This window comes from Larus michahellis, chromosome 5, assembly GCF_964199755.1.
Source record: "Larus michahellis chromosome 5, bLarMic1.1, whole genome shotgun sequence".
Taxonomy (NCBI): Eukaryota; Metazoa; Chordata; class Aves; order Charadriiformes; family Laridae; genus Larus; species Larus michahellis.
In genome coordinates this window covers 85565388-85583235 of record NC_133900.1, presented here as the reverse complement: position 1 = coordinate 85583235, position 17848 = coordinate 85565388, and the positions used below count along the sequence as shown (strand labels likewise).

Here is a 17848-nt window from a genome sequence, read left to right as displayed (position 1 = left end):
TTGTAAGATAAATTAAGGAATTAATTTTGCTAGCATTTTTGCCATCTTTTCTGACATTAGTTTATATCATTATAACAGAGCCACATTTCTATACACATTTGTTAACTCACAAGTGTTAAAAAACTTCTGAAAATACTAATTATCTGGGCACAGTTTAAACAAAAGAGAAAAAAAAAGGAGTAACAGGAAATTCAAGGCTCTGAAGATCATTAGGAATCATATTGTGACAAGTTTCATCATCATAATACACCAGAAAGACTAGAGAGAAAGACCAGCAGCATTATCAGATACAGTTCATAGAAAGGCTGTGCCTAGTGAATTATCAAGTGAATTTTATGCTATCAGATAAGCATCTGGCAATTTTATAATAGCTTTCAAACCTCTTTCAAAGCCAGATTATCTTTCTGTTCCATATGCATTACTTGTAAAGAATTCTGTAGTGGTTGCAGAGGACCAAGTTTTGCTACTTAGGGCTACTTAGCCCTAAATCAAATATGCAAATTTTAGTTGCTAGTTTAATATCTTTATTGTAATATTCAGCTAGAAGTTCCTGTTCACACAATACATTCCATTGAGGAATACTGAGCTAACAAGAATATCAACAGTTTTCGTTGGCGCTCAAGGGGTTTTTCTAGCCACGCAAAAGCTAATTGCGATACATCACCAACAACATAATCACTTCTAAATTATTTAGCACTAGAAAGTTGCTCCAAGAGAGAAAAAAATACTATATCATTCAAGAAACCAGCCTGCTCATAATGTATTCACATACTTATACAGATGATGGCACTGGAGAAATCATTTCAAAAGTCTTTTTAAAGATAAAAAATGATAAAAAAAAATATATAGTCCCAACTGGAAAATTTTCCAATTGACAGAAATCCACAAGCTTTAATATGTGTGTAGCAATTCAGCAGCTCATATGTCATGTGTTAAATCACATCTTATTTTCCCCCATCACGCAATTACTTATAGCTTTGTAGCAATCCATGATGAATGCTTTGAGAACTCACTCATAAAACAAGATGAGTAAACTCATTGTTATTATAAAGCCCTTTAAGTAATGGTGTCCAGCATTTATTTTTTTAAATTATTTTGAACATACATTTTCAATTTCCAGATTCAATAGGCCACTCAAATGTATGTTTCCAAACTTCCAATCACATAACTTCATCTAATAATTGAAACCTCTTGACAGTTTGGCTGTAATAACTATCACAGTAGAAATAACATCAAGCCTGCTTATAAATTGCTGATTTTCTCTGGCTCTGTCAGATATCTGTCAGAGTCTCATTTCAATTTTAAGCATGTCTTCTTCATGTTACGTTGTTACTGCATAATACGTTATTGTCAGAGCACGATAGGATCCTAAAAGCTAAATGTAAGATAGATTTTTACACTGAAAGAGGGGAGATTTAGATTAGATCTGAGGAAGAAATTCTCTGCTGTGAGGGTGGTGAGCCCCTGGCTCTGTGTTAAACGCAACACAACACACACCCTCGATGGAAACACTTCACGCAGCCGAGCCCTACGCCCGCTGCTGTGCGACCACAAGTACCTCAAGAGGAAAACGTCCCTTCCTTCGATCTTATCGCTGAACCCCCATTCATGGCAGCTGCACGGGCGCCCGAGGCCTGCCGCTCCCCCTCACACCACGGCTCCAGGCAACCCCGCCGACGGTTCCAGCGGCACAGCTCCGACCCCCCTCCGGAGCTGAGGGGACGCCGCCTCACCGAGCCCCGCTTCTCCCCGCCGCAGGCAGCCGAGCCGTGCCGTGCCGAACCGAGCCGCGCCGGGGCCGGGGCCGGGCCGCCCTCCCTCAGCGCCCACCGGCGGGCCTGACCCGCGGGCACCGCCCCCCGCGCGCCATTGGTCATCCCGCAACGGCCCCGGCTCCTGATTGGCTGCGCCGCCCGTCCGTCCGCGCCCGCCTGAGGGGCCCCGGCGGCGGCCTGTACCTGTGCGAGCTGGGGGTCCCGACCGCCGCCGCGACGAGCCCGGCCTAGGTCAGTGCGTGTGGGCCTCGCCGGGCGGGACGGGGCTGGGCAGCCCCCGGCGGCGGGGAGAGGCGGCGGGAGCCAGGGAGGCCCCTCCGGCGCGCAGGGAGGCCGCCGCCCCGTCTCCTGCCTAGCAGGTGTGACGTGTGCTGTTGTTGCTGGAAGTGACGTCACGCGGAGGGGGGCCGGCGCGGGAAGCGGAAGAGGCCGTTGGCTGCGGCGGCGGCAGATTCGGTCTGAGCCCGGGAGCGGCGGCGGGCGCCTGAGGAGGCGGGGGTGTACGGGTGAGCCGCCGGGGCTCTCTCCTTCCCCGTCTACCCCCTCAGGGCCCGGCGGTTTGTGTCCCTTCCCTTCAGGAGCTGGGAGTTTGTCCCCCTCCCTCAGGGCCCACCCGACTCCTCAGGGGCCGGCAGTCTATGCCCCCCATCAAGGGCTGTGAGTTTGTCCGCCCCCTCAGGGCCTGGCGGTGCCCAAGGCTCCCTTCTCCCTCAGGGCCCGGCGGTCTGCCCGTTCCCCTGCCTTCTCCCTCAGGGCCCGGTGGTCTCTCCGTTCCCCCGCCTTGCTCCCCTCAGGGCCCGGCCGTCTGTTCGTCTCCCCGCCTTCCCCCTCAGGGCCCGGCGGTCTCTCCATCCCCCCACTTCTCCCTCAGGGCCCGGCGGTCTGTCCGTCCCCCTCTGTGCCGTTGAGCCCCGGGGTCAAGCGGGGGAGGCCTGCTCTCCATTTGGTCATGAGATACCGAGATACTTGGTAACTGGCATGCTTTTTTTTTGGTTTGGTTTTTTTTTTTTTTTCATTAGTTCTTTGAATACCATATGTAATTTTGAGATTTGTTCTTTAAACCATTTGCAGCTCTGGGTTATTATCTCTTAAACCTTTGTTGTACCTGACTTTATTCTGGGTAGCTGGTGTTCTGTAACTGCTCTGTCATGAATTCACGCAGGCAAAAATTTTGTGCCACTTTTACAGTGTTTACCTTCCCAAGATGTTAAAGTATTTTCTACAAACTTAACTCTGTTATTTTTATGATATCTTAAGCTATCTCCTTTCAGATTTAGATATTAAGAAAAAATGTTTTACTGTGAGGGCAGTGAGGCCCTGGCCCAGGTTGCCCAGAGAAGCTGTGGCTGCCCCATCCCTGGAGGGGTTCAAGGCCAGGTTGGACGGGGCTTGGAGCAACCTGGGCTGGTGGGAGGTGTCCTTGCCCAGGGCAGGGGGTGGCACTGGGTGGGCTTTAAGGTCCCTTCCCACCCAAACCATTCTATGATTCAGTTTGTAGTGAGGGTAGTTGCCAGTTTTTGCATCTAGAGGTCTGATATAGAAAGGATTATTGATACTTTTGGGAAATGGCCTATAGGATTAGATGAATTCCTGTGAGAGTGTCCTCTATGAATATTTGCATTGCAGATTAGAGCTTCAGTTTTATGTCAGACTCTTTGAAACTCGTCTTGAGATCTGGTTAAATTGGCAAAACTAGGGTGGATCACTTCGTAAGGTAATGCAGGAAGAATAGCTGCCTCAGTTTCCAAATATTTGATGTTAAATTGCCCCTAGCCTTTAACAATGTGTGTTGTGTATTTATATTTAGCATGGCTAATAACTCAGAATCCAATGATTAAAGAGGAAGAACCTAATAATTAAATAGGAAGAAAATACTTTAACTAGGGCAGAACACATGTGAAGATGTTAATCTTGAAGCTTGCTGATTTAAACACCATAGAGACAGAAGGAAAAAAATGCACAAACCCAGACTATTTTGAGTGCAAGCTTTAACTGTAACTTTGTTTTTTTTTACTGTATGTGAAGTGTGTGGTCAAGAAGTTCCTTTCAAAAAGACTCATTGCTTTAACGATTAGGATCAAATAGCAAAGCTGCAAATTGGAGTACCCATCAGAGTTGATTTCTGACAAGGCTAGACATAATCTCTTTGGAGCATTTGGTTTTGGGTTTTTTTTCTGAATCTTATGTCTCAGCAAGAGAAATGACATGAAATTCTGTATTTTGAGTGTCTCTTCATGTATAGGCTTTCAGGCAATACCTCTTCACTGCTTGGACTGGTAGACTTCAACATATTTGTTTTCTGGCAAGAAAAGAAATTCAGCGAAGACAGTGGCAGGCAATTATCTCCCAGGTTATAGCAGAAAATTCAACAGCAAATGTCTGTTTTAAGGCTTTATAGCTGAAATCATTACTTTTACTGCAGTTTTTAGGGGAAATACTGTAGAGGATTAAGCCAGTCACAAGCAAATCTCAAGGGTGTGAGGAAGGAGAACTCTTTTTGTGAGAAGTGTCAACTTTCTGTACTTCCATACTTCTTTTTTTTTTCCTTGTTTATTCTACAAACCATTTGAAAAACACTGAGTTTGGCAGTTTGCTAATGGACTTTCTCAAGTTCTCTCAGTCTGTCCAGAGTGCTAAGGTGCAGGCCGCTTGTTTTCAGTTGTGACTTAAGAGCTGGACTGTCATCCAGTCTGTGCTTTTAAAAACTTGTGTTGGAGAAGAACTAATAGTGGTTGCTTATAAACAAACAGGTGCAAGATACAGTAAATAGTACTCTTAGGCTATCTCTAAATATAGATGTATTTTGAAGCAATGGAGTGAGAGACAGGGTTCTTTAAGATTATTATTAATACTGATATTTGAAGGTACTGTTTCAGGTCTGTCTTTTTACTATCTACCAGCCAGGAGGAGTTGCCAGTATTTTTAGATCTCTTAGGACAATTTCTTTTTTGTTGTTGTTTTTGTTTGTTTGTTTTCCCCAGTCTCCTCTTCCTCCATTTAAGAATTTACTAACCAGTTCTTATTTATCCCATTGATAGACCTGAAAACCAATTTGATGATTTCATGGTTTGCTGATTCTCTTTTGTTGTCTCTTCTTTTTTTTTCCTCCCCTGCCCTCCCCTCCCCTCCCCTCCCCTGCCCTCTTTTTTTTCTTTCTTGCAGTCTTCAGTTTCCTTGCAGGACAGTTCTGCAGGGAGAAAAGTACCTTTTGTTAGTTTGCACCGAGTCCTTAGATGAGTCTTTCTTCTGTGAATCAAAGGCCCCAAGAAATTAAAAGTGGGTTCTCAACTTGTATGTTACAGTGTAGAAGTTAAACAGGATCTTTTTGGTTATCATCCAAATAAATTTGCACCTATTTTGAAGTATCTACACAGTCCATTACCCCCTCCCCCCTGAACAATTTTAAGTGTATTTAATGGATCATCTAAATAGATAAGTATCGTCTGTGATGAGTTGCTAGTCCTGCCTTCTGATGTTTACACACCCAAACATTGCTGTTTTGGTCACTGAGCTTGGGGCCAACTGAAGAAAAGAGTAAGAAGCATTCTAAACTGAAAAATGCAATAGGTTTTCACTGCTTGCGGAGCTTCTGCTCCTTTGAAAGAGCAAAGAAACTTGTTTTCACTCAGTTTTAGTGGATTTAGTCAGCCCTAAATTCTTAATAAGCTTTCAGATATCTTTAAATATAAAGATCTTAGATAGTTGATTGGATTGAGGATTACTACTTGATCCCGTTTAGAATGAATGAAAATGATGACTGATATTAATTAGTATCGAGCCCTAGCTCTGTGCTGAATGGTAACACTTTGGAAATAGTAGTGTCTAGAAAAGAGGAGCAAAACCATTTGAATTTCAGTGATAATTCTTTTGCATTTTGTAATTTTTGTGTATATCTTTTTTTTTAAAGCAGGAGAATGTACTGTATTACACATTTCATAATCTGAAAGAAGAATAGCATGTGGAACAATGGCAACAGGAGACCTAAAAGGAAGTTTAAGAAAAATAGAACAAGGACTTCGCTTGTTAAATTATCCAAGAGATGTGGATTATACAGTGTAAGCGGCAGCGTGAATAAATGTATGCTAATACATGATGACAGCAAGAAGTGTAAACAAGATATGTATAAATATGAGCCTTGCAGCCAGTGCTGAGTAAGCAGAGCATACGTCTGGGGAAGCTGGGGTTTGATACGTGTGAACGGGAAGATAAAAAGATGCAGTGTTGCTGTGCTGAGCAGTCCTTAGAGTAATCCTGAAGCGTATCATTATCTTGCTCTGTTTTCTTCTGCTGTTTTTCTCTTTTCTTTGATTAATCTCTCTTACAATTTCTTTGTAAGTGCTACCAAAATTTTCTTCAGGACACCTCATCCTGTAAAGATTAAGAAAAAATGGTATTGAGTCTTGAGATGGAAATGCTGGTAGGCTTTAGACCTGACAATGTTATAATTATAGGAGGGTCACAAAAATGTTGTTTTGAGCATTTTACAGAAAACAGTAAAGGCTGCTGAATGAGATATGCCTGGAAAAAAACTTGAAGGAGATACTTGCATATAACACCCTGCGATATTAAAACACCTTTCAAGTTAAATGTTTGAATTCATGTAATGAAAGGCTTTTGTTATCTTCTGCTGTGTAAAATACTTTTGTTTCTCAATAGGTTAGTAAAGGGTGATCCAGCTGCGTTTTTACCGATCATCAGCTATTCTTTTACATCTTTTTCAACTTATATCGCAGAACTTTTGGTGAAGTGCGATGTGGAACTCACAGCAAAGAGCGACTTGCGTTTTATTGAAGCTATTTATAAGGTATCTCCCTTCATGCTCTTTGCAGAGGAGACAGAGTTTTGAGGATGGCCTCAAAAGAGTGAAACATCTAGTATGAGTATTACTAGAAAGGGAAAACTTTTGGCAGTGAATGTGGATCGTAATTGTGATAGGATTTAAGATGAGTAGTAAGTCACCGTGTGGCAACTCTTTATTTAGATTTTCATGAAAATAAGGGTGGATGTTGTTAGCCAAATCTCAGTTTTGACACGCTTGCAGAAACACATTGTTTTATGTTAGTTTTGAACAATACCGAAATATTATATTACACTTCTATAGATGTGACCTTAGAAGAAATAACCAGCAAAAAAATCACAGCAAACCTCAATAATTGTAGTGAAAGTACAGTTAAGAAATAGAGCTATTTTAAAATACCACACCGTATTAATATATAAAGTATAATATTTAACAGTTTATAAACTGGAATCAAATTCTTAACTGAATGAAAAGAATTTTGAACTATTATTAAAAATATCCATAAGCACATTTTTATAAAAGGTGACTTGCTTTTTTAACGCATACTGTTTTATTTAGACTCATTTTCCACCCGAGGAGGACAGAGACTCCTTTACAAAGAGGCTCAGTGGGAGCCTTGCTTAGCCCTCTGACGCATTTGCTGAGATGAATACAACTTCTTATTGTGCGTTCACTTCGGAAACTTCTTAACTTTTTAAATATTAATGTCTACAGTCATTTATTTTATGAATCTTAAGACTGTGAGTTAAACTTTAGAAGAGTGATGTGAATGAAATGTTTCTGGAAGAGGAACGTTGAAAGTCTAGTCGGAAGAAACAGCTGAGAATATATAAATAACCAAATGAGAAAAGGTTTAACTGCTGAAGTGCAGAATGAAAGAAAAGACTGTAGAAAATTAAGAACGTGAGCATGCCATTTCTACAACAAATTGCGTGGTGATTTTTGAAAGTGAAGCAAACTCTTACCTTGTTGCAGGTTCTTCGAGATCAATTTCAATATAAACCAATTTTAACAAAACAGCAGTTTCTTCAGTTTGGCTTTGCGGAAAGAAAAATGCAGATTGTTTGTGACATCATCAACTGTGTGGTGAAAAAACATAAGGAATTAAGTAACTCGAATAAGGTACTGATTAAGTAGTAACTTTGTTATGAGATAAGTGTCTTTTGACATGCCTGGTGCTGCAGGTGAAGGCTGATGACCCGTTTATTTGAAGGTGTGGTGTTGCTGATAGTCAAAATGGGGGGAAAATGAGTATAAAGTTCCATTGCAAGCTTGAGCGCTATCAGGTATACAAAAGATGGGAAGCTGCCAATGCTTTGTAGTATAAACAAAAATATATTAGAATGAAAATAAATCTAATACATAGTATCTTTTCTTTTACACTTCTTAACGTAGTGAATGTTTGTGTAACTCGGTAAACTTTTCAGATAGATTTAAAAACAAAGCAAAACCATCTGATATGTTGAAGTTCTGGTAAAGTTTAATTAAAATGTGACACTTGTATTCGTGTTTCAGTGGTATACATCTCAAATCTGATTATTTTCATTAATCATATTTGTCTTCATTGTTAAGGCATTACTTTTCATCAGTGTATGCTGTGTATCAGTGTATGCTTTATTAAAGGGAATTTTCAGTCTTCATATTTTACAGGATTTTGTTTGAGTTTATAACAGTCTTCAGGACTTCTGTATATTTAATTTGTTGCTTCAGGGGGCATAATCACATTTTTTCATATTTGTTTGTCTTTAAACTCTGGTGCAAGTTGCCTTTTCTCTTTATGACTAGCTCTGATGTAGCCTTGCTTAGCTATTAATGAGTGTATGAATATGTCATTCACTTCCAGAACTGTTTTCTCTGTAAATTTGGGTCATACCTAAATATTTTTAGACATTATTACGCTGCAGAGGTTTACATGTGTTTGTGTGCGCCATGCAATATTCCTGCCTGTTACTGATTGCAGAAAATGGGATGTGTCATCCCATTCCCCCTCCCCTGAAAATATTCCTGTGGTAGAAGCGTAATATATAATATTTTCTCTTTACTTTGAAGGTTAAATCCCAAACAAGGAAAAAACTCAAATCTTTTACATGTGAAGTATGGTCAAATTGTGATAATGTCCTTACTCTTCCTAATGGCAGTGCTCTGAATTCCAAACAGGTATGAAAATAGTTTTTAAGTTGTATGTCTAAAGGTTAATCTTGTTTGTACCAAGTCAGGCTCTTTCTGGAATATCTGCTTTTGTTTAGGTTTTAATGTTTGATCAGACCAGTTTTGTTCTGTTGTTTGCTTAATTTTTTTTTCCTCTCAAAGTGTGGTTGACTGAAATAGTAGCTAAAATACAGAGGATATTGCTTTTCTCTTATGCTGAGTAGTTGATCTCAAAGTCTTGCTGGGAATGATCTAGTACTGTTGTTTGCTGTTTGAATTATATCAAATGAAGGGACAGCGAGGAAAGTGAAGATTCAACTGGAAAAAGAATATATATCCTGTTTGGAGATTGATGTGTTTGGCCTAACATTGCAGTGTTTTCAACATAGCTTTCAAAACACTCTCTACTTTTTTGTCTGAATCTGTTCAGCAAAGATTTCTTAATGTAACATTCCTCTTGGCTTCAGTTTTGCAAGAGTAACACTTGATTTTATGCGTTATGCTACTCTTGGCCTGTGGAAGAGACAGCTTTCCTAATATTTTCTGCTAAAAGGATGCAAAGTAAAATTGCACAAAACTTTTAGGACTGTGACTGCCCATTAAATGTCAGTGATTTCTGTTTAGAAGGAAAATACTGAAGAAAAACTTCACAAAGAAAATATGTGGAATGACTTCTCTGGCACTTCTGGTTGCTGAATGGTAGAACTGAAGGGGGGTGTATGTGAGTGTATTAAGAATTCTGTAGAAGTGGAAAGTTTGAGCTTCACTAAAGCATCTAGGAATCTGTAAGTGTAAAGATGCTGCACAAAACTGGTAATTGTGGCTTCTTAATCATTAGGTAATTTATTTTTGTTTGTGGCGGCCAGTGATCACAGGACTTGATCCACCTGGAAAGAAAGGAAAAATTTGTCTCTTATTTTGTTCTCTCTAAGGGAAGCATTCAAAGGAAATGAAATGTGTAGTTAGTAGCGCTTTTGTGCCAACAATTGTCAAGGAGAAGAGAGAGTTCTAATCTTCCTGGTTAAACTTTTTTTTTTTCCCCCTGAATGTTTGAGTGGTGGTTTTGGTGTTGGAACTGTCCGTACGTATGTTAATACATACAGTGAGATTCATACCTCCTAATTCATGCTTAGAAATCTAACAAGCCTTACAATAGAGAGGACACTAATGCCTTCATTACTCTTTATGGAAGGGAACCAGGGTACATGTGATAAAGTCAGTGCATGTTTGTTTTATGGTTTCATGTCTACATGATTTATTTTTTTTTTTTTAAATTAAGCTGCCTGCTGTTGCTTTCTGTGTTTTGCAACTAGTTGGGATAAGATTGTCAGATTTGAATAAATAAATACTAAAATGGTAGGTCTTTTCTGTCAGTTACTTGGCTGATGAATTGAAATGTTCTTGTAATGAGTAACATCAGTGGTTTTATTTTTCCTTAACGTACTCAAAAGAAGCCTCTAGTAGAACGGCACTCAGGAAATGAAGTTGGTGATGACCTTCATCCACTACCCCTTCCAGCACAGGGAGGTAGAGAAGAAGAATTGCACCTAGATCATGATGTTGTGGAAGTGAAATGTGAACAAGTAAGAACTTTTATTTTAAGATGCCATCTGCATGTGCTCTTATCTTCTCTTAGAGGAGTTTTCTAAAGGCATAAAGGTTTTAACAAGATAGCTGGATGCTCCTTAAGTATAACTAATAGATATATAATAAATGTATTGGAAGAGTTGAAAAAAGTCAGTTAAATTGTACTGTCCTTTCAAGAGCCAGTTCTCTCAACGCTTCCTTTTAAAAACCGAGTTCCACAAATTGGCATATTATGGCAATTCTGAAAGTAAAACAATTTTCTAATGTAGCAGAATGTGGTTACTGAACTTGAGGAAGATTCCACTTAATTTCATTGATCAAATGGTAAATTATATCTGTTTGAAAGTAGAGGACAGGTGTTCTTATCCATATTTTCAGGTCGCAGAAGATAATTCTCAGATTGAGTTCCTAAAGAGTCAGCTTGCTGATTGCCAGGAAAAGCTTCATAAGCTGGATTGGATGGAAGATAAACTTCACGGTTTAGAAGAGAAGCTGAAGGGAAAGGTGATCATAGATGAGAAGGACTGGAATAACTTGTTGAGTCGAGTTTTGCTTCTTGAAACGCAACTGTTGTTGCAATCCAAAAAGGTATGTTAACTTCAGGCTTTCTTCTATACCAAAAACTGCCCAGACACAATTTTCTCAGCCTGTTTCTGCTGTTCCTGCCTCCTGATGTGTGCTTTGTCGCTATTTTAAAGGCATGATCTGAATGGAAGAGCTGTTTAAGGAGTTGGTGGCATTTTTTTTTCTTAACTGTTAAATTTTGTTGTTTTCCTCATGCTCTCTGAAGCAAAGCTCTCCATTGGAAATCATTTCCTTGCAGAAACAGAAGGTTTAGCTAAGCCTATTTTCATTAGTAATGACTGTGTGTGTTGTTATTTCCTAGTGAACTTGTAGGAGGAAGCTTTTGAAGACTCTTAATTACGCTGTCTTTGAAAACTTAATGTTTCTGTAGTTGAGAGTTTCATCATGCAAGTGACACATTTAAAGGTTTCCTTATTCTGGTCTGCATTATTCTGAATTTCTGAATTACTGGCCTGCAAGTGTTGTTGCTGTCGATACAGTTGAATTTTTTTAATTCTCCAGACTCTAATCAGATACAGATACTCCCTTTGGAAGATTAAGTCTTCATTCTATATAACTAACATTGACAAAAATAGAATCATAGAATCATAGATGGCAGGCTTGATAGAAAATACAAGGTTAATGGAAAAGTGAATTTCTTTATTAGTCCTATTCTTAGTTTGTGGCTCTTTGAAATTTCTACCCTAACTGATGGTCTTTCTCCTTTTTGCACCCCCCTCCCTGCTTTCCTATTTCTTGTCTGTGATGTTCGTCGCACTTTTAAATGCGTGAAAGTCCTACAGTTGTGATATGGCTACATTTGGCATATTTGTCAGAGCAAATCAAGTATTTTGTTGCGTTAAGGCTCTATTATTTTTCATGCTGTTGAAAAGTCCTTGTATGCACACTATATAGTTTCATATATGTACATGTGTCAGTATTTTGAGATGCAGTGAACCATCGCATCAACTTTGTGATCACACGCTTAATTTCAAAGACACTTGCATATGTATCTCGTGTACCCTTCAGATACTTTCAGATGCTTTCTAGAAGTCGACAACCCTTGTGGAAAACAGTTAATCCGTGTTGTGTTTTTCTCTGTAGTTGTAAAAATGTTGAATTTACTTGTAACCGGGAGCTCTGTGTGTGGTGCTGGCCCTGTAAATTTGAAAATGTCGTCAATACTTATATGCAAGACGCGTGGTTTTTTTTCCCTGTGTACCCTGAAAGCATGCTGGGTGTGCAAAGTCTTGCCATGGAGAAGGGTTCAGACTGAGCACTAGGTTATTTCTAAAGGCTGGAGCTCAAATGATAAGGTTTGACATTCTCAAGCTTGTATTTTAGACCAAGCTTGTTCTTTTACTCCTGTAAATTTGGCTTATTATTACTTCAGTAACATGTTTATTGCAGTTGTTCAAAGGTTTGGAATAGCATTTGGAAAATACTTAACGTTAATATCACTCAAAAATTTCCAGTAAGATATTTCTGTACTGCATGTTACTGAAAGAAGTCATCTGCAGAAACAAGTTTAAATGTAGTTTGTGTGTGGCATTGTTGCTTGTCTTTTTTCAAAGCAAAATAAGCTGTTTTTTATATTAAAATAAAAAAAAGTCTTCAAAACCCTAACTTTTTTGCAATAGGCATTTGAAAACTGCCAAGAAATAATCCTTTGGGCCAGAGAATTGCTGCTTCTTTGTTTCATGAAATTCCATCCAAGTCGTGCTTCCCCAGATAGAGAAGCAATTCAGAATTACTCCTTTCTTCTTCCTCTTGCGTTTTTCAGGGAAGCTTTGGCCTCTGGCCAGCGTAGCGGGAACACTCTCAGATCTGTCTTGCACCGTTGCCAAAGCAGCAGCAGCTGTGCGTTTAGCTCTGGGAAAGTCTGAAAGCTACCAAATCCATTTCAGTGAAAGGAACTGAGCAGAAGTAGTCAGTGCAGATATCTATATTTTTAATTTTTTTTTAAAAGACGTATCCATTATTACATTTTTTTCCAGCTTATTCCCACACAATACCTTCTGTTTCTCCCTCGTTCACGTACTTGGCATAATATTCCCATTAACTGGTATGGTTACTCTAGTACATAAAGTGATATACGTTACCAAAGGCTGAGACTTCAAATTGTAATGATGACTCATTGGTGAAAAAAGTCTGGATTTTTTTATTTTGAAATTAGAAAATGGCAGTCAAAAACATTTATTGTTAGTATGACGTTAGTTTTATCTCATTCCTTATGATTAACCTTTCCTAAGCTAGATTGAGTTAAACTGAGAACCTTTCTTAAAAGAGCCCGCTCTCATGTAGGACCCCAGGAAACTAGCTTAAAATAGACTCTTGACTTCTACGCGTTTAAATGGAATGAATTTCAGTTCATCCATAGGCTAACTTATTAGGACCGAGGAGGTACGTTTCTGAATATCAGCCAGAAGTAGAAAGTACGCTTATTTTGTGAAGGTTAATGGCAGCTAATGTCAAGATGTAATTGTTAGCACAGGCCAAGAACAGTCTGATTGCTCATTCTGCTCACACCCAGGTTAGATAGATATTTGGACCCAAGTTTTGACCTGTTTATGAACAGCAATATTGATACTAAAAAGGCCCCCATAAGATAAACTAGTTTTTTAATGCAGTAGCTGTATGGAAATTTTGGATTCTTGTAGTCCTGTAAAGACATTCGTGCAGTGCCACCATACCTGGATGGTGTAGCAAATGCATACATAATTAGTACTTAAATATACTTTTGTTCAATCAAAAGATGATTTAAACAGGTTGTATGTCTAAAGTGCAGTAAATTTGCATTTCAGAGAGACTTAACTCCAGAGTTCAGCAATATAAGTCAAGAATGTACTTGTAGTAGGATTCCAGTTTCTCCTGGTGAGTATTAGTGATTTTCTTTTTATTTACATTGTATACTAAACATTTCTTGCTGACTTTGACTAAAATAGTGGGTTTTAAATAGGCAATTGCAATTTTAGTGACCTCTGAATTTAAATGCATGCTGCAAATTAGAAATTAACCTGCTAGTCATTTCGTGCTTGTATTTTATTTTTTTAGAAGCTTTGTTTACTGAAATAAATAGTCTTTAAAGCATTAATGAAAATATATAGCAATAGTAATTAATAGTTACAAATAACTCTACTAAAAATCTCAAAGCTGCAGATTTAATTAAGGTGCTATAGCTAAAGCTCTAAAAACCAGTACTGCTATCTGCGCTTCAGGGCAGTTATCATGATGTTTTAAAAATAAGCTATTCAACAGCACAGCAGGACTTATGTTTGCTACCATACGGTTGTTATAATCAAAACAGTGTTACGTCTATGATGACGTTTGTTACTTCTGTAATGGGGCTCAGGACAAATCAGGACTTTTTCATTCATAATCCATGTTGCTTTTCAAATCAGTGCTGGACGTTCTCTGTAGCCTCATTGCTTTAGAGGCAGTTAGCAGCTATCCAACAAGCGTTTTTGCTAAACTTTCTTATTTTGAAGAGCAAGACAAAATCTTTTCCTTCCATTTCCAACTTAAGTTTGATAACGTACAAGAAGTAGATGGAACAGCCTTAAGCGGGAAAGAAATTAAAAACATTCCCCTGACCATATGTAATTCTTCTCTCTTCCTCGATGGTAGCTCTATAGCCCTTACCTTACATCGTTATCTTTATTAATTGGGCCTGTTTCCCTATGGCAGCCGTTATTCCTACCACCAGTAGTAAGGGGGATATTCTATTTCCCGTTCTCACTTATCAGATGTTTTTGTCCAGTGTTGGGCTGTTGCATTGAAATTAAAAGGGAGTGTCAGTAACCCGGTTTCCATGGAAATTAGGAAGGCAGTTTCTTCGTTATATCAAAGTTTGTTTTAATTTTGAAGTCCCAGAAATGGGCCCTTCTTTTTACAGACCTTAGAAAGCTTGCAATGTGTTTACTGCCTTTCCTAAGTTCAGTGGTGTGTTACTGATGCTTGAGGACCTCATAGTCAGCAAGCAGGCTGATGGCCTTTAAAAAAGAATTTCCATATTTTCAGACTTCTAGAATTTTTCTGATTTTATTATTGCTGCATTTCTAAAATATGATTCAGGAAATTTTAGGCATACAAATTGTGCGGCCAATCTTAACTCTTCTACCTGAGATGTGCGGTACTTGGAATGCTTCGTTGTTCCTTTTGGTTGTAGTGCTCTTCAGGAATCGCAGCTGTACAGAGGAAACAAGTTTTAATTTTAATTGATTTTTAAATACAGAGTAATGTAGTTAAACATGTTCCAAAGGTACGATCCATAGATGGTGACCTCACTAAGAATAGGGGTGTGGGAACACTTTTTCTCTCTAGATACTAACAGTACTATTTTAAACGTTCCCTGACAACAGTATTTTAAACTTGCAAAGAATATCAAAGCCTTCCCAATGTAAAAGAAAAGTGTTTCCGCTGCGTGGATGCTAAACCTATCCCAAAGGAGAGCTAGGGAAACAGCAAGAGCTTGATATAAATTTTAAGCTAAGCAAGAAGGTGATTATTTTGTTTATATTTCTTCTGCTTGTAAGACAGTTTACTTAGCGCAAATTAAAGATGTGTTTGAACAGGCACTTTACAATAAAAATCATGTAAACTATTTGAAATGACTCTAAAATGTTTCACCCAGTAATTAGGCTTTCGTAAGTGTTGATTTTACTGTAATCAGGATAAAGGTAGCATTCCTAGTAATCTTCTTGGAATTTGTCTTGTGTGTGTTATACATAATATACTGCACTTACCTTGTTTTAAGAAAATGAGAAGCCTATTTTGGACCCTCACCGGTAGCTTTTCTTTTTCCCCTCTCTAAACAATGCGTTCTCTTCTGTTATTACATCCTGTAAATCAAGCTATGTGATAGCTGACCTTGCAATAAGGGAGCAAAAAGGCAAAGGTGAGGCAAACCCGAGTATTTCTCCACAGATCGGGAGAGGAAGGAGGAGATGCCAGAGATCCATCAGTCGGCTGGATGCAGTTCACTGTTATCCACAGACCCATCTCCCAAAGCCGCGACCATTAATTCTCGTGATCTGACAGGCATTTCAAAGGTAAGTAAAACTGGCAAATGCTTAGTCGGTTTCCTTTCTGAGGTCAAGAGAACAAGTAAGCATTAGTTGTAGTTGTATATACTACTAGTGAAAAACAAGGGAACTGTGCAAAACTACAGCTAGGTCTGTCTCATAAAAATCCTTTCGATATGTAAACAGTGCTTAAAGTCGCATTTTCTCTACGAATTTTTCAGGTTGAAAGTCCATCCAAAGAATGTTCGCTTTGAAGAGTTCACTAACTTTGTTACTTTTAAATTGCAGGAGACAACAAGACAAAGAATGGAAAGGATAAGTAAAATGTAAGTAATAGGAAAGAGCAGGAGGAATTCATTTCCCAGGAGGGAGTTGTACCGGACTAAGGCACAGAGAGAACGTACATATGTGTTCCAAACCTCAAAGGTCTCCGCATCAGGTGTGGCATTTCCTTCTGACCCCACTGGATAATAAATCCACTTACAGTTCTGGATTTGTGGGATGAGTCACTGTTTTGGTTTCTAAAAAGCGATGGAAAGCATTCTTAATAGTATTAACTGGAGATTAAAGAGCGTTCAGAAGCTGGTTGACCAGGAATAGGAATATTATTTATCTTCTGATAGGAATTCCCTGGAACTTTTCTTCCTGAAAAAATAACTGCAGTAACTAACTTGTTTATTATTTAGGGAAAAGTAAAACCAGTTTCAGCCTAAGCATTGTGCTCACTGTATTAAGGTGTATTTGCTATTAGTCCCGAGATCTGTAATGACATTTTTTGGTAAAAATATTTTTTGTTAGACTTGGAGAAATGCAACGCTGTGTAATGTTTCTTTGCCCGGCCTGAAAAAAGCTGTAGCCTTTTTTGTGATTTAATTTTATTGCGTGGGTTACTTCTTTCTTTGTGTAAACATAAAATTCATTGAGATGTGGTAGACATTTAAATGCAAACCGATTGCAGAGGAGGGATGAGAAGAAATTTAAGGTTTCATGCTGCTTGTTAGTATTGTGGCTTCATTAGAAAGTTAAAGGTGAGTCAGCTATTTTTTTTACTATATTTTGATAAGTGTGTGTGTGTAAACAAACTTTATTTTCAGAATTGAAGAAACCTCAGAATTGTTGAAAACATCAAGCAACACCTCCGAGAAGACCTGAAAGCGCAGGTCTGCAGACCTCTCTCCGTAGACTTATGGATATCGGAACTAATATGTATGTTTGTACAGCATTAAATTTTTAATATATCAAATTTGTAACGATCACCAGTGCTTTTATTCCTTTGAATAAATATTTTTTAATGAATCTGTGTATTAATTTCATTCCCCCCCCCCCAATTTTTGGTTTTAAAAACTGTTCAAATAGCTTTCCCCCCTCACTTTGTGAAGTGAAGTCATTACAGCGGTGTATTTTTGTGTTGACATTTGTTAGCAGTGTGCTAAGTAATATGTTTTTTAAAGTGCAGGCTTGAGGACCGTGGTTTACATCCTGTTGGAAACATTCCAGCTGGGACTTGCGTATTAGACCCAAGAGGCTTTTTTACATACCGTCGTACCATCTGTACCCTTGAATAAGTCTTAATGAAAACTTAAATACGCAATTTCAAATGTGTATCTTTTTTGCTGTTGTTGTTTTTTTTGAGGTTTTTTTTTGTTTTTGTTTTTTAAATATAGATTTTCATGCTGAGCTGGCACGAAACATTACGGCTTCCATTAACACTGACAAAGTGAGGGTCAGTTTGATCCTAAACGCCAAAATGTGCAAGTAAGTCTGGAGCCTTTGAGTGCAGGAGATGTGCTGAGTGTTTTAGTGCTCTTACCCAACACGTTTTAAGACCAGCAGCACAGATGGAGACCATGCAGTACACAAAGATGCACAACATCTTTATGATTTGAAGCCGTATTAAAATTCCTCTTTAGAGACCCAAGTAGATGTCAGACTTCCATAACCGTATAATCAAA

General features: G+C 38.7%; 2 protein-coding genes across 16 annotated transcripts in view; one reads left to right on the top strand and one right to left on the bottom strand.

Annotated features, from left to right (window-relative positions):
• Positions 1–2164, bottom strand: part of FBXO8 (F-box protein 8) — an 18001-nt gene extending 15837 nt beyond the window's left edge. Inside the window, exon 1 of one of the 4 annotated variants that reach the window (XM_074588452.1) lies at positions 1959–2164. The gene's annotated coding sequence lies outside the window, so the exon portion shown is untranslated. Of the gene's footprint in view, positions 1–1558; positions 1899–1958 lie in introns of those variants that run through there. The other 3 variants (XM_074588454.1, XM_074588455.1, XM_074588453.1) reach the window with 3 other exon arrangements.
• CEP44 (centrosomal protein 44) lies at positions 2164–17848 on the top strand. Of its 12 annotated transcripts, none has more exons than XM_074588444.1 (13): positions 2179–2281; positions 2647–2744; positions 4938–5051; positions 5683–5830; positions 6432–6579; positions 7549–7695; positions 8623–8730; positions 10173–10304; positions 10687–10896; positions 13677–13746; positions 15799–15923; positions 16185–16222; positions 16991–17186. In XM_074588444.1, the coding sequence occupies exons 4-13, from the start codon at positions 5742–5744 to the stop codon at positions 17046–17048; spliced, it is 1125 nt and encodes a 374-aa protein (XP_074444545.1). In that variant the 5' UTR covers positions 2179–2281; positions 2647–2744; positions 4938–5051; positions 5683–5741; the 3' UTR covers positions 17049–17186. The 12 variants fall into 12 exon arrangements, 11 of the variants coding, with proteins under 11 accessions (XP_074444540.1, XP_074444545.1, XP_074444544.1 ...); XR_012587144.1 differs by lacking the exon at positions 4938–5051 and adding an exon at positions 17561–17848 and having other exon boundaries at positions 2183–2281; positions 16991–17102; XM_074588445.1 differs by having other exon boundaries at positions 2183–2281; positions 5686–5830.